We start from the raw sequence: 15693 nt of genomic DNA on the forward strand, positions 1-15693 counted from the left end.
TCTTTCTTTACTCAAAGAGGGCTCGCATAGAGAATCTCATTGACCATAAACAATATGTGTTATTCTTCTAGTATGAGTGAGAAGGCCTTCAAGACAGAAAATACAATATTAGTGATCACAGGATTAATGTAGAATATGATGAGTGTGATGATAAAAGTGAGATAAGGTAGGGAAACTATATTATCAGGATCACATATGGGTGGAAACCAGGACTTTGTTCTGTTTCAATATGATTGTACATGGTATTTCTACTGGCATACAAATTTAATGATTTGAAGAAGATTTTGCAAACTCAAAAGTTAAAATCCTGAGACATTGGACACATCATGTTGTGCTAATTTATAATTGTGTCTCGTGAGTTAATGTTTAGGCCTGTTTTCATGCAGGTAAGTGTTATAAGGTTATTCCAGCTTTTAGTGTGCAAACTTAGAAGTAGCTTACTCTCTGAAGATGCAGGGCGGTCCAGAAAAAGTGAAAATGAGACACAGTTAGATTATACAAAGTGACAAAAAAAAAAGTATTATCCTGAAAGTAAAGAAACTAAATTATTGTCTAAATTATTTGTAATTGCCCACCTCTTTTTTAATAAGGTACTGAAGTCCAGCTCTCCTGAGTCATCTTTTCCATCTGTGCTACTGCAAAAATATCAGTCACCAGCAACAAAACATCAACATTAACAGCACAGTACGCTACTTGATTTCTCCAAAAGCAAAGATAAATGCTTCAAAGACATGGTTTGTTTTAAATAAAACAATGCACATTTCTAGGCCTTGACACAATCCTGTTTACCCTTGCTCCAATATGCTAGAGTACTATACTATATATAATATAATACTATATATATATATATATAATAGTATGATACTGCTCAACACAAAGAAGAGAAATTGGATTGCACAGTATCACTCTTTAAGACTGAAAGGAAATAAGTGCATTTAAAGGTCTAAGTGCGTAGGATTTAGTGGCATCTAGCTGTGTAGTTGGTGATTGCACCACCCTTGCCTCAACCTCCCGGAACGGGAAGCGGAGTAGGAGAAACTAAAGTCCATGTGAAATCTTGTGAAAAGGGCCTATCTACATCCAGTGTTGGGTTTGTCCATACTGTGCTTCTGTTGAAACATGGTGGTTCGACATGGCGGCCTCTCTAGAAGAGGACCCGCTGCTTCAGCTCATTCTAATGAAACGAACGCAATAAAAATGTCTTATTTTTAGGTGATTATCCACTAATGAAAACATACTATTATAATATTAAATGTCTGCCAATAGAGTCTCCTAAATATTACACACAAGACCTTTAAAGAAGTGAATGTACAAGCAGATGGTTTGTTGGAGAGAAAGGTGTTGCCATGTTTAAAGGAACAGTTTGACATTTTGGGAAATTCACCTATTTACAGTACTTATACTACTTCAGAGGTGTCTGAACTTTTGTTTAACTCCAAGTCGAATCAAATTTTTTTCTACATCATGCTGCTGTGCAAATCTCATGACCTGTGTTTCCTTCTGATTAAAAACGTAAAATAAAACCAGAAACTTTACATGAACTAACAGCCAGACAACAGCCTACATTAGCTTTCATGCTATAGTATACGTCTTATCTTTCTTACAAATATGAACACGTCTTGTCCACAATAAGTGCAAAAGTGCACTGCTAACTACAATTAGAAAAGCTAATTAGATTTAGCAGCAAGAAACTGCAGTTTTTGCCACTTCAGCCCAGGAGGTAGCTGCTTCCCTGCTTCCACTCCTGCCAAGCTAAGCTAATTACCTCCTGGCTTTATAGCTTCAAACATACAGAAATAAGAGTGGCCGCAATATTCTTATGTAACTCTCAAAAAAACCCAGCACATTTCCCAAAATGTCGAACTATTCCTTTAAAGCCATGAGCAGCGACAGTCATCCAAGCAAGGACAATACAAAACACTCAAGGTTAAAGGAAAACAATGGTCACCACAGGGTCCGCTTGTCTCTAATCAGTGGGATGAAAGATAAAGACAAGGGCATAGGTTTGACTGTGTGCTTGTCTCCTGCGTCTGATCCAACAGTAGGATTAGAAGCTGAGTATCTGGTTTATGCGGTGAGTTACAACACACCATAGCTGCGCTTCCTCTATGTGGCAACCCTGTGGAAGAGCACGAACAACTGAAAAGCCTGTGTGTCTTAGCACATCCTGCACTTTCAGCATGATCAAACCACCGTCAAAGCTCACTCTGCCGGGTAGCTGTTTGTGCAGCTGGCTCTGCTGTTTTGAGTGAGACCCAGGAGTAGATCAGAGAGAGCTCATGACTGCAACCAGCGCCTGTTACCTAATAGTTTAATAACCAAATCTCACCAAATCAAGACCTGGCTACTGGCGACAACATCCAGGATTTAGAATTTGAATCCTGTCAGCTCTCTCGTGGTCTTCGTTCTGTGGTCGTTCACTTAAAATTCAGCAGATTGGAGGGTGCACCATCCACAACACTGGTTCTGTTTGACTTGAAGGCAGAGAAGAAACAGGCCACAGGAGAGAGAAAGAGTCTCTGATCCTGGTCCTGATTTCTCTGTTCTTTAAACAAGTCCTCAGAGTTTGAATACGAGCCTCCGTTGTTGCAACAAACCCCTTTACTACCTTGTTTGTGGTCCACTTCTCTTCTTACCGGCTTCACTCCTAATAGGTTAGCATTTCCACAGTTATTGTTACACAGAAAATACTCCACTGAAGTTTGGCAACTGTGTCTCTAAACTCCTTTTAACCTCCTCATTTAGTCAATATAATGATTCATATAAAATCTGGGTTAATTAATTCTGGCAACATATAAATGGCTACAGTTTTGCTCCTGATCAACTGATGGTATACATTTTTGGTTTCTAGTTAGACTATTGAAACTAATGAGTTTTCAGTACTCAAGCTCTTTTGGACACTAATTACTGTCAGAATGCCTTTTCAGAGTAAAGTGCACTGGAGGGTGCATAAAATATTCATATTCATATTTATAAATATATGTATTTATATGTTAAATATTAAATACACCTGACCTGGAACAAACCATAAATAGATCACTGCAGTGAATATGTTTTACTGTAACTTTATCACATGATAACTGTCTCATGGAAAAATAAACTTATTTTTTAAATTAACTTTAGATTTGGCAGAATTTAAAATAAAATAAAAAACACTGAAATGGAAACATTGACATTAATTTAATGCATAATTGTATCAGTTTAGTTTTATTCTCGATTGAGTGATTTGTGTAATTTATTTAATGTTACTTAAAGCTTTGTGGTTTTTCTATCATAAGAAAACATGATGTTAAAAATGTCCAGTATAAACTATATTGCTTTCAGAAACAATTCAAGCTGGAATCGTCCTTTGCAATATTATTCTTTGTTTAAAAAAGATAATAGGTTTTTTTTTTACTTAGAGTTTTTAACAATATATGAAATGAGCATTTAACTGACTGAATGAATGTATATGTATGAATGTGAATCAACATTTATATTATTGTATTAGTTAAAAGTGAGTTATCTTTGTAACTGATTTCAGTATCTAATGTAACTTTTCTGAAGCCCTGCAAAGAAAATAAATACAGACTGACTTTTATAGTCGTGTAACTCTATTAATGAAATGTGTCAGGGGACCACCAGTCAAACCTTCAATGAGAAACTGACATGGAAAAAAGGAAACTAATTGATCAGCATGTAAACAAATATGATGTGACCAATGGCATTTTTGTGTTTTGTACAAAGTAAAAAAGTCTCATGAAACTTACGTGCGCCGAAAAGCGGCTCTTATGTCAAAACCTTCAACAGCACGAGCCTCTGAAACATAGAGCAAGCACCAAAGTCGTTGTGATACAAGAGAATCCAATTAGTGACTGAAATGATGGTATTACAAACATTAATGAGTGCAACAAACAAACTAGCACATACAAAAGTAAAACAATATTCCAACAATAAGCCCACTCACCATGTACAGCCAATTCAAAGTTACAGCTGTCAAACTTGTCCCTAGATGAAACCTCACATCTGTAACCTCCGGCAAAGTTAGGCTTGGCTGAGATGATTTGCATCTCAAACGTATAGATCTGCAACCACATACATGAGGAGAGATGTGAAAAGCTTATGTCTATTTTGTTGAGCTTCTTGTCCTGTTTATTTCTGCCTATTCTGTGTATGAACATTGAGAGCAACATCGAGAGTAGGCTTAAGACATTCCTCTTTGATAAAGCTTATAGTTAGGGCTGGATCAGGTGAGTCCTGAACCATCCCTTAGTTATGCTGCTATAGGCCTAGACTATCAGGGGATTTCCCATGGTGCACTGAGCTCCTCCCTTCCTCTCTCTTTCTGCACTCATTCATGTTCCATTAATGCATGTTACTAACTTCACTTCTTCCCTGGAGTTCTTGTGCTGTCTCGTCTCGCAGGTTCTTGTCGATCCTGGTGGAGCCTCCTGCCATGGTCCTGCTAGATTGCCATTGCCAATACTGTTGTTGCAGTGCACCTGTCTGTCTGTCTGTCTCTCGCTCTCTCTCTCTCTCTCTCTCTCTCTCTCTCTCACCCCAACTGGTCGAGACAGACGACCACCCACCTAGAGCCGGAGGATCTGTCCTAGGTTTCTGCCTTTTAACAGGCAGTTTTTCCTTGCCCTTGTCGCCAAGTGCTTGCTCATGGTGATACTGTTGGGTCTCTGTAATTAATGTTTTAAAGAGTTCGGTCTAGACCTGCTCTATTTGAAAAGTGTCCTGAGATAACTTCTGTTATGAATTGGCGCTATACAAATAAAATTGAATTGAATTGAATTGAACATAAAACCAGTCAAATTCCTTGTACGTGTAAATACCGCTAATGAAAGTGATTCTGATTTTGATTCTATAGCATTTTATTATTAGTTAGTTTCAGATTTGGGATCTTCGTGCCACTGATTATACTGCTATACTTTCTTTTCCTTGTAAATGTTTCCCTCACCATCTGAAATGAAATCTGTTGGGGCCAACATGTCCTCCAGTCTCCCAATAACATTACCTTTAAGATAGCGTGCATGCGGTTCATCACGTTATCAGGATGAGTGACTGAGGCAAGAGCTTGCAAAACTGAGGGTGAGAAGTTTAAGACTTGCGAAACACCTCTGTTACCTCAAAGTAAAATGATACATATTGCAGTTTTTAACTAATAATAATAAAATGACATATGATGAGCCGTTTTTAAGAGCTCACAATCCTACAGATACGTGTTGGGATGTGTATGAAATCAAAGTGTGACGGTTTTTGTCTGCTAATGTCTACATTTTAGTCTTCATGTCTGCAGTATTAGGCTACCTTATTGTTGCGGTCATACGATTCCTTCAGCTGCAGGTGTTTCCCAGACTTGCTGGCGAGGTCCATCCACTTCCCTTTGAACCATTTGACGGTGGGTTTCTTCAGCAATGACTCAGCATTCACTTTAGCCACAAACGTGATGTTTTCACCTATGCAAAGGAATAGTTTGTCATGTGATCACAACACATTATGCTCCAGGTTCTGACATCCAGTGCAGCTTTTTGGTTGTGTCTTACTCAAATGATCAGCATACTACGATGTCATGTTATATCTCTGTGCATATAAACATCAGTATACATTATTTCATCACATAGATCTAGGATGTACATTATCTGTTTGGCAAAGTTAAAAATAAGACTAAAATGTATAATTTGTTAAAAATGACAGTTTTCAATTAAAAGCACCAGCTTATTATTATTTCCATAGATTTCCCAATACCTTGCCCAACTCAGTGCGACTTCCTCTAAGGGGGCAACTGACTCATATTTTAGATAATTTCCCATATATTAGAAGAATTCCTGTATTTGAACCACTCACCGACAGTGACCTCTCCACTCTGCGGTTTCTCTGTGAATAGTCCAGTAAGGTCCTGTCTAGTGTCAGGAGGCTGACCGTCTGAAAATCCAACAGGATCAGAGCCGAATGCCACAACATGAAGTTGAGGGATCAAAATGAAACAATGTTTATTTCAAAAGTAAAAAAAGTCAGAGCAGGAAATGAAATCATCTTCATTCTGTTGTTGAAGCATATCGCGTATAAAGGTTTCAGCTACACCAGTGACATTTTAAGATATTTCAAGACACTTTGGGTACAGTATAAAAATCATTTGATCTTCTGAACATGGATTAAAAAATTGCATTTACTGCCAATAATTTTTTCAAGCAGATCATCAGCAGGACATTCCAAAATATGTGGAGCTCAATCAAAGTATTAAAAGCAGAATATTGCATATATAATATTTACTGAACTGTTAGGTGATTTGTTTATTTTAGTTGGTGTAAAAATGCAATGCTTTGGCAGATTAATGGCCGCTAGTCCCAACACATTGTATGTAAGCATGTACTGTGCATGTAGCATTTCAGACATTTTCAGGAAACGCTCAAAGATCTTGATAGACTGGACAGTATTATGTACGTTAATGAGTGAATGAGTGACTCACTGAATGAATGAATGTGGGAACTGAGTAACTCACCCTCAGCTGGAGGAGCATCAGGTGCTGGGGCAGCAGTCTGAGCCTCTGTGGGTGCTGCTACAGGCAGAGGGGGGGCTTCTGGTTCCACAATGGACTCCTTGGGTCCATCAGCAGGGGCCTCAACTGGAACTTCTGTGTTACCGTCCCCACAGAGATAATGAAAGTCACAAGTAAGACGTACAATAGAAAAACACTGGGTCCATACACTGTACTGCTATTAACAAGTAATCTGCTCCAAACAGCCAGTGTCTGTGTCAGTATTTGTCTAGTAAAATATGTGTAAAAGGCAGATTTTTTTGTTTGTTTAAGTGACATTTTAAGAAAGACTTAACACATATTGTGAAAAACAGAGCCTATATTTTGTGTACCAAGACACATAATCAGTAAAAAGTTAATATTCTTTTAAACTCTGTTCTGACAGAGTGAAAATATTCTCCGGCGAACATTTATCACCCAAATATTTCTTATGTCTTATCATCTTCAAATGGCCAACTGGTTTTCCATGTGTTATCAGCTGCCTCTCATGCCTATCCTAAGCGCCAGACAAGTGGTGGTTACTCATGAGGAAATAATGTGTTGGTGTGAGGGTCAAGGTCGGCATACAGACGGAGTAAGGCTGGCTATGATACGAGCCACAGACTCTCTTGTAGCACACTGGGCCCATTAGTCTGCTGCTTTTCTTTGAGATTTGTTTCCACCTTATCAAATCCAAACAAACGACCTCAGGGGATCAAGCTGACAGACTAATGGCACAAATGTTGCTCTGTGACACGCTTAGCACACTTAGTCATTCCAGCATACAGTGCAGTGCCGTAGAGATTTGATCAAAATGACTTTGATTGAGCCAATGATTGCATATATCCAGATCCTTAAAGGAATAGTTTGACATTTTGGAGAATAGGCTAATTCACTCTTTTTCTGACAGTCAAAAGAAAAGATTGATACCACTTTCATGTCTGTACAGTAAATATGAAGCATAAAGACTGGAAGCATGAGGAAACTGAGTATTAAATTAACTTGTTATATCTTGTTTGTTTAGTGTAAAATGTCAAGTCCTGGTTGTCATGGATATATTATTAAAAACTGTATACAAGACTCGATTGTGGCACCCATTCCTTTGAATGAAAAAAGCCATAAGCACCTGTATCCAGTTGTGACCTGTGTGTAGGATTTAGTGGCATCTAGTGGTGAGATGACAGAGTGCAACCAACTGAAACCCCTTCACTCAACCAAGTGCGAAGGAGAAACTATGGATGCCGCAAAAATCTTGAAAAGCACAGAAGGTCCTATCTAGAGCCAGTGTTTGGTTTGGGCTACTGTAGAAACATGGCAGTTTAACATGGTCGTTTCCATAGAAGAGGAGCCGCTCCCTCTGTAGATAAAAAAAAAGGTAATCTTATTCTTCTCTTATTCTTATATTCAGGTGATTATACACTTATGAGAACACACCTATGAATGTTATATCCAATTTATGCCAATAGATCTTCCTAAATATGTCAAACTGGAGCTTTAATACATCCACAGATTATGTATTGGACTATTTCCTGACAGTGGCTTTCTAGAGTCTCTTCTGGTCAAAGTGACGAGCTTGATTCGAGATATAAGGTGTTAATTAGTGACCTTTAAAGGGTGGCTCACCTTTACATTTAAGGGGCGACAATAAGAGTGGTATTGATCTTCTCATCTAACTCTCTGCAAGAAAGCTAATAGGCGTATTTCCCATAAAGTCAAACTATTCCATTTTTAAAGACAGGCCACACAAACCTGTTTCAGAGACGTGTTTGTGAGCAGCTGTCAGACGGTGCAGAATGTGAGTCCATGTGCAGAAACATCAAGTGCATGCAAGTGCATCAAGTATTTACAGCCTCAGTGTTTTTTTTGCATTGAGTGCTCCATTATGCTTTGTGCTCTGTGTCGACTACACAGCCTTCAGGTGAGCAAGCAGAGACCTCAAATGTACAGCTGCAGCATCAAAGTCTCCCACCTGGCTTTGATGTGACCTTCAGCTCAAACTTGACCTTTGACCCCCCAGCAATCACTGCATAGACATTGGCATCTTCCTTGGTAATAGCTTTTATAGCGAGGGAGTGCTTGTTTCCGTCAGCTGTGATCGCGTATTTGTTGCCACTGGCAATGTCCTTTGAGTTGCACTGCCATTTTACTTTAGCATCAGGCTTCTCTGTCTCTGCTTCAAATACCACAGAGGACCCCTCTTCAGCCTCCTGAGTCTTTGGTTTCTTGGAAAATGCTGAAACTGAAGAGGGAGGGTGAGTTCATAATAAAAAGTAAGTTTTTTGGAGTGTAAATTCGAGGGTGTCGGGTATAATAAAATTGCCAAGAGGAGGAAACACAGGTACTATAATGGTCTGGATGAGTGGCCACTGATGTTACATTGTGACAAAAACTAATAACAGGTTTTGTTGAATGAAATAAACAGACCCAAAATACTGTTTGTGTTGTCTTTGTTTTATTGAAACCTAATCTTGGAAGAAAGAACAACACATATACTGTCACAACTTGCAGAAAAATAGAAAGATAAAAAAGGAGAGAGAGAGAGAGAGAGAGAGAGAGAGAGAGAGAGAGAGAGGAAGTGGGGTGGGGCAATTCATATTTCAGCAAAAGAAGAAGAGGTAGAAAGCTCATGCCCTGAGTGGAGCTACTCATGTTGAAAAAATACAGTGTTGTACAGTCTCCAGCACACTGGGTGGGGCTAACTGAAAACCAGTGAATTTGCCTTTTTTTTTTTTCACTCAACGCAGAATGTGAAAGCATGAACATCTGGCTTTGTAACGAGTCATATTTGTGTTGTCTTGGTATTGTCTTTGCATTGTTTTTGTGTTTACAAAAGAATACTGGGAGTGATGACAGATGAGTAAATATAAACATTACATGAGTTAATAGATGGCCTCGTTCAAAAGAACAGAAGTTAAAAGCACTGGAAACACAGAGGGTTATTCAACATAAACACCAATTTATTAGAGTCATGAAAAACTAAATTTGAATGGCAACTCAACAATACTGTCCTTGTGATGATAATGTGGCCTCTGGAACCCATTCAAATTGTAATTGTGTTAAAAGGCTATTGAGATACTTGAGAACAGCCGTGGATTATGTATTCACATAACTAAATTTAGTAATACCACAATGTAAAAATAAAGTAAAACACTTACTTTACTTTTACTTCAGTAAGTAGAGAAGTAGCAGCTAAATGAACTTTAAGTATCAAAAGAGTACAAAAACACTGTCTTTCTATTTTAATATTATATTATTATTGTACATGCAAATATGAACTGGTGTGGAACTAAAGTAATTTATATATTACAGGGCAGTTGTAATCATTAACAGTTTATACCTCACAACCTGATCATATGTTGAATATGTATGTTAAATATTATTCTGTGAACTAACTATTAACTACAGCTGTCAGATAAATGGAGTGAAGTACAAAAAAGATAAGAAAATCTGCAGTACACATTATATCCGTCACTCCTGTCCTGTTAATCTGGTGTCAAATTAAAGTCCATTTAATCTCATTAATTCAATAAAAACATATCATTTTTGATTGTAGTGTCTGATAAAAATGAATGCATCAGCCTAAAGCCAAACCAAATATGGTAAAAGATACATCTGGAACATCTATAACAAACTGAACATCAGCACACCATAGCTCAGTAACAGGCATGGGTAGTAATCCTAAATGTGGGGGGAAATCAATACATGATGTCTGCCATCTGTCCAAAAACTATTTATAGTAAGTTTTACACTCATTGTGAAAAACGCCAGCTGTTGTCTTTGTTGCTGTGTGGGGTCTTTTTTTTTATTTGTTGGAAAAGTTATAAAATGTGTACAGCAATGTGATTCTCAAACACTTGTCATCTTTAAAAAAGGAACCTAAAAATAGGGATTGCAACTGATAGCCCTGAGAGTAGACATGTGTTTCACAGTAACACCAGGTGTTTGCAATCATGAAATGTATGTAGGCGTAATTCACATTATTTCCAGGTTTCCAGGTTTCCAGGTTCAGCGTAGCATTAAAAAAACACACAGAACCAAAAACTTACATGTGTTACAAGATGACCTTATGGGTTTAAATATAGGATACATATGTACTGGCCGAATAAATGAGACTGGCAGGCTTCAGCTGCAACAGGGACCCAGGTATCATAGTTGGGGGATTAAGTTGACTCTATTTTTGTGACTCTGGAGGCACAGAAAGATTGATGTGTCCTCTGTCTGTCTGCAGCCGGCGTTCTGTTACGACAATCTCATGTCAAGTTGTCAGTCATTCATGCTGCTTTATCTATACACCTTGATCACTCTTAAAGTAAAATGACTCTCCTGATATGAGTTATTATATAAAATGCATGAATTGTTGGTAGTAACGACATGGTGGTAAACAATACAAATAATCTACATGGTAATGTAAGGTTAATTTAAGAACATAGAAATTAGCATTTGTAAAGGTTTGTTTTGGTAAAGTTTATTATAGCCATAAAATAAACATGGCAGACAGAACAGATGTTCTCTAATTGATGAAAACATAAATTCTTCATCAATTTGTATTAAAAAATTACTGTTCATATTATTTTTTTTGTTTGTTAGGTGGAGTTTTAGACTTTCTCATATGTAATGGTTTTTTTTTCTACTATTTAATTTGATTTATGCACACATTTTTCATTTGAATATAATCATTTCTTATTGGAGAATTTTAGTTAGTTGCTTGTTTTAAAGATGCCCTGTGACCATTATTAGCACTATAGGGTACTTTCCTTAGTAGGTCCCTATTGTTTGTATAATGCACACCTGAAAGCACCTTTTATTACAATTTATCTTTTATCTGCTTAAACCCCAACTGATTTTTTTTTTTGGCCATCTGGCAGCGGAAACAGGGTCTGAACACAACATGGACATATCATCCTCTTTATGAACTTCTTAGCGAGCAGCTGTTTATTCACACATCCAGCAGTTAAGTTGAGGGCCGGACAAACGATGAGCTGAAAATCACCCTGAAGCTCTGTAGAGCCGAGGGGGAACTGCAGATTCAAGTGATAATTCTCTGTGGTTTCATCAAGGGACCCTTTCACATTGTCACATAGTTTTCATATTGTCATTTGATACATTGTTAACATAAAAATATCGATTAAAGACCCTTTAATATACATATTTTTATTAACTAGCAAGTTGACAAAGCGACCGTGTTTATTGAAACACTCAAAAACTCTAAAAAACATCCTGTTAATTGCAGCGTACTGATATTAATTAATAGTAATGCTACAAGCTTAAGATGATCATAACTGTTATTATCCTCAACAAATGACACTAACTGTCTTGGCGCACACAGGCTGGCCATTTGGGTTGCACTGGGACATCTGATACGCGCTGTGTCAGGCTTCTCACTCCGCAAACAACAATCCATTCCCACCGAATGGAGGACAAAATAAAACAGTGGAAAGTAATTTGTCCAGATGAAATCCCACAGGGCATTTTTGGATCAGTGGTGTACTTTGTGAATGCAGTGATGCTGGAAATGCGACAGTGTCGATTTCACGTCAGACGATGTTTTCCACCTGGACCGTGTGACGCCTAACTGACATCCTGACATAGCCAAAAGGGATTAGACTAACTGTCACACCACTGGAAACACTTTGAACTAAGGATGGATAATAGCACGTAGTATGTTGTGATTTTTGGCTACTGGCTACTTGAGTATCGGCACGTCACATTACCCATCAACTTGTGCCGCCTTATTAAGCCATGGAATATATTTTATTTATATATGTTGGGAGCAGAGGTAGTTACTTTACCGGACTGCACTGACTTTATTTTAAGCTACTACTATCTGCAGACCCACCACCCAGTTTTATTTTTGTCTCAATTCACTTCATTCATAGTTAATATTTACAATACATTGGTATTTATAACATTTTTCACCTTTTATATTACATTTGTTATATACATGTATAACATTGTAAATGTTATACATGTATATAGCATTCTTACTTATTATTTTATTTTGTTATAAAAATGATAATTTATCTTTTTTTTTTACAGATGTTATTTTCTGGAAATAATTAACCTGTACATTTACGACAGTTTTATACCATTGTTGCATACATTTTATATAAAATATTTGCTTTTAATTGTGACAAAATGGCAAAGAACTGCTGACGTTGCATAATTAAACCAAAAACATGATACAAACTTACATTTTTTTTAAGCAATTATGATGTCAAACAGTGTATCACTGAATGCAAGTACGGGTTTCTAGTAAGCAGTATGGTTGTGGTTTATAGTTGCTTAAGAGTATGTTCTCACACATTTGGTTAAATGTTAAAGTTTCTGTTCAAGGAGAATATTGCACAAAGGAAGTAAAATATACCACAAGATCTTACATTGCATGCCTACACAATAATGAGTGTGCATAGGGCATATGTACAGTCAGCTTTTTCACATACATGGTTTAACAAATGACTTATGCTAACATCAAAAAGTTTAGGTTTTTAGACAATCTACTGTAATGACAATGTACAGTTCCATGTTTTAAGGAAATGTTACAACGTCAATTGTCAAAAGCAGCTGAATGAGCGCACTTACCTGCTTTTTTGACTGGCTCTGGCATCCTGAATGGTCTCCTCTATCCTCCACAGCGTGAATCACTGTTCCTAAACAGTCTGCTGTCTATCTCAACCCCCAATGCCTTTAATAGTGGTGCGCCCCCTCCTTTCATGAACCATCCCACCACTCCTGCCACTTTTTTTTTTCCAGGTCCAATGCAATGCCCAAAAAACAACAACCACCCCCTTGTACTCCTCATCAAAGTTCATTCCATTCCAGCAGCAACTCTGCCCCCAGCCCACCCCCAGTTAAGTCTATTTCAACCATCCTTTCCTCCAACACCTCGGCTGACTGATAGGCTTTGGGAGGGAGGGGAAAGGATGTAGGGCTAAATTTAGAACTTTGAATCCAAAAAAAAGTTTGCTCTCTTCACATCTGTGCTGCACCCAGTCACCCTGTAAATTTAAGAGTTAATATGAGAGCATGGTTGAGGATAAGAGAGCCACACGGCTTTGTTCTGTCTGTTGTCAGGGATGAATGTGTCTTGATGGACAGGGTCTTAAAGGAAACCTCCTTTGCAGACTTACTAACCCTCTGGAGTCCAGGTTAATTTTAATACGTTTTTGCTTGTTTTCGTACAGCACCTTTAAAAACTGTCCGTCTGTCACATCGTATCCTTTTTTTTTACATCACTCACTAAGACTGACTTATAATTGTTTCAATTTAAAGATATAATATGTAACATTTTCACATTAAAATGTCTATAAACACGAGACCTATTTTATATTTTTGCTGATCTGTGATTAAATGTTTCCAACAGTGTTCAAACCCAGAGAAATCTATAATTTTATTCAGGTAAAGGTGGATTACACTAGTTGACTGTCAATGGACTGACTGTCATGTTCCTTTTGTAAGTGTTGTGGGTGTCTGTCAGAAGTTCACATATTTACGATACACTTTTTAGATGCAAATAGATGAAGGATTTTAGTCATCGGTCGGAGACTTTTGTGGATAATTTGGCTTCCAGTAAAAACCCCATGATCAATTAACAATGCAGGAATCCTAACTGACTGTAATGACAACAATGAAGATGAAGACAACCACTCAACTGATCCCACGCTATTTCACAACATTAGTCTTTTTCTTTTGTTGTTTCTCTGATGTGAGAGACGCCCCTATAGCCACAACCACATATTGTACTTCTAACAATGTATAAAAGCTGCCAGGAACTTCAAATACAAGTCAAATGACAGGGTTGCTTAAACAAATGTACAAAACAAATAATCAGTGATAATCACTCAGAATATTACCTCAGCTCAAGGTTAAAAAAAAAAAATTCACTGTTTGTACACATAAATACAGCAGAAAATGTAATAAAAGTAATAACAATAAAACAAATTCAAAATTATTTTTCACATCACAGATTGTATTGTATTTTATTCTGTTCCATTCTGTTCAAGGCCACTTTATTTCATCTTCTCACCTGTTAGTTATGGATATCAATTACAGCTTGACCATTGAGGGGAGCTGTTGGCTCTTGGGACACCAGGTGCAGTTTGTATATTTACACACAGCACTGCATTACATACAAGTTATTACTCCTTTGCATTACAGTTTTTTCTTAATTATATTTGTTATTTCATTGCATTTGAGGTTTTTAGTGTTTTTTCTATATTTTATTGAACCGAATTTCATCTGATAAGGTTTTTTTAACCCTCAAATGCATAAGTGGGTCTAAAATGAACCGGTGAGGTCGTTTTCTTGCAATATCTTTGTAATGGTGGCTGTGGCTCAGAGGCAGAGCAGGTTGTTCCTTAATCGGAATGTTGTGGGATCGATCCCCAGCTCCTGGTGCCACATGTCGAAGTATCCTTGAGCAAGATACTGAACCCCAAATTGCTCCTGATGCGGGGCATTAGTGTGTGAATGTGTATGAATGTTAGTTTCTGTTTGATGGACTTTGCCATCACTGAGTGAATGTGTGTGAAAGGGCACATAGTGTAAAAGCGCTTTGAGTGGTCGGAAGACTAGAAAGGCGCTATACAAGTACAGGTCCATTTACCATTTACCAATGAAAAGTTGTTATCGTTTCATATTCCAGGTATAGCTCAAAAAACATGTTATTGATAAAATGCCCTTTAAATTTTTAACTTACCTTTTATACATTTTTCGAAATTGTAGTTTTTGTATTACTACCCCAAGCCTCCATAAGTGGGTCAAAAATGACCCGCATTCATTTCTTATGGGATTTCATGGGAATCTTTGATTCTTATCAACTGTGACTGTCAGGAATATGTATTTTGTGGACCACACAGACTATATCATAAGTGTCACCCCTTAAGAAGATTATTTTACACAGCAAGATCTGATACAGGTAAGTATTGTCTTCTTTTTTTACCTCAGAAATGTGTGTGCGTGTCATTCATGACTACTGTGTGAAAGAGTATGTGTTTCTTATCATCTATCATCAAATATGTCTCTTTTATTGTTTGCGAAACTAGCTATCTAACCAAGCTAACTAACATTACTCTATGTTACGTGTCTGTGCGTGAACCTGAAATACACACACACACACACACACACACACACATGCCCGCACACGCGTGCACACACACACACACAAAATGGATATTGACATTGGTCTATTGCTG

At 37.5% G+C, this 15693-nt stretch overlaps 1 protein-coding gene across 1 annotated transcript in view; it reads right to left on the minus strand.

Moving 5' to 3' along the window:
* mybpc3 (myosin binding protein C3) overlaps nt 1-13126 on the minus strand; it is a 34070-nt gene extending 20944 nt beyond the window's left edge. Inside the window, exons 1-9 of the mRNA XM_051379836.1 lie at nt 13082-13126; nt 8472-8741; nt 6488-6619; nt 5833-5910; nt 5296-5444; nt 3947-4064; nt 3750-3798; nt 2609-2647; nt 576-635 (exon numbers count right to left, since the gene is read on the minus strand). Of these exons, the coding sequence (XP_051235796.1) occupies nt 576-635; nt 2609-2647; nt 3750-3798; nt 3947-4064; nt 5296-5444; nt 5833-5910; nt 6488-6619; nt 8472-8741; nt 13082-13106 (920 nt within the window). The 5' untranslated portion in view covers nt 13107-13126. The remainder of the gene's footprint in view (nt 1-575; nt 636-2608; nt 2648-3749; nt 3799-3946; nt 4065-5295; nt 5445-5832; nt 5911-6487; nt 6620-8471; nt 8742-13081) is intronic.
* Between the last annotated feature and the right edge of the window lie 2567 nt (nt 13127-15693).

Source organism: Dicentrarchus labrax, unplaced genomic scaffold (genome assembly GCF_905237075.1).
Source record: "Dicentrarchus labrax unplaced genomic scaffold, dlabrax2021, whole genome shotgun sequence".
Classification (NCBI taxonomy): Eukaryota; Metazoa; Chordata; class Actinopteri; family Moronidae; genus Dicentrarchus; species Dicentrarchus labrax.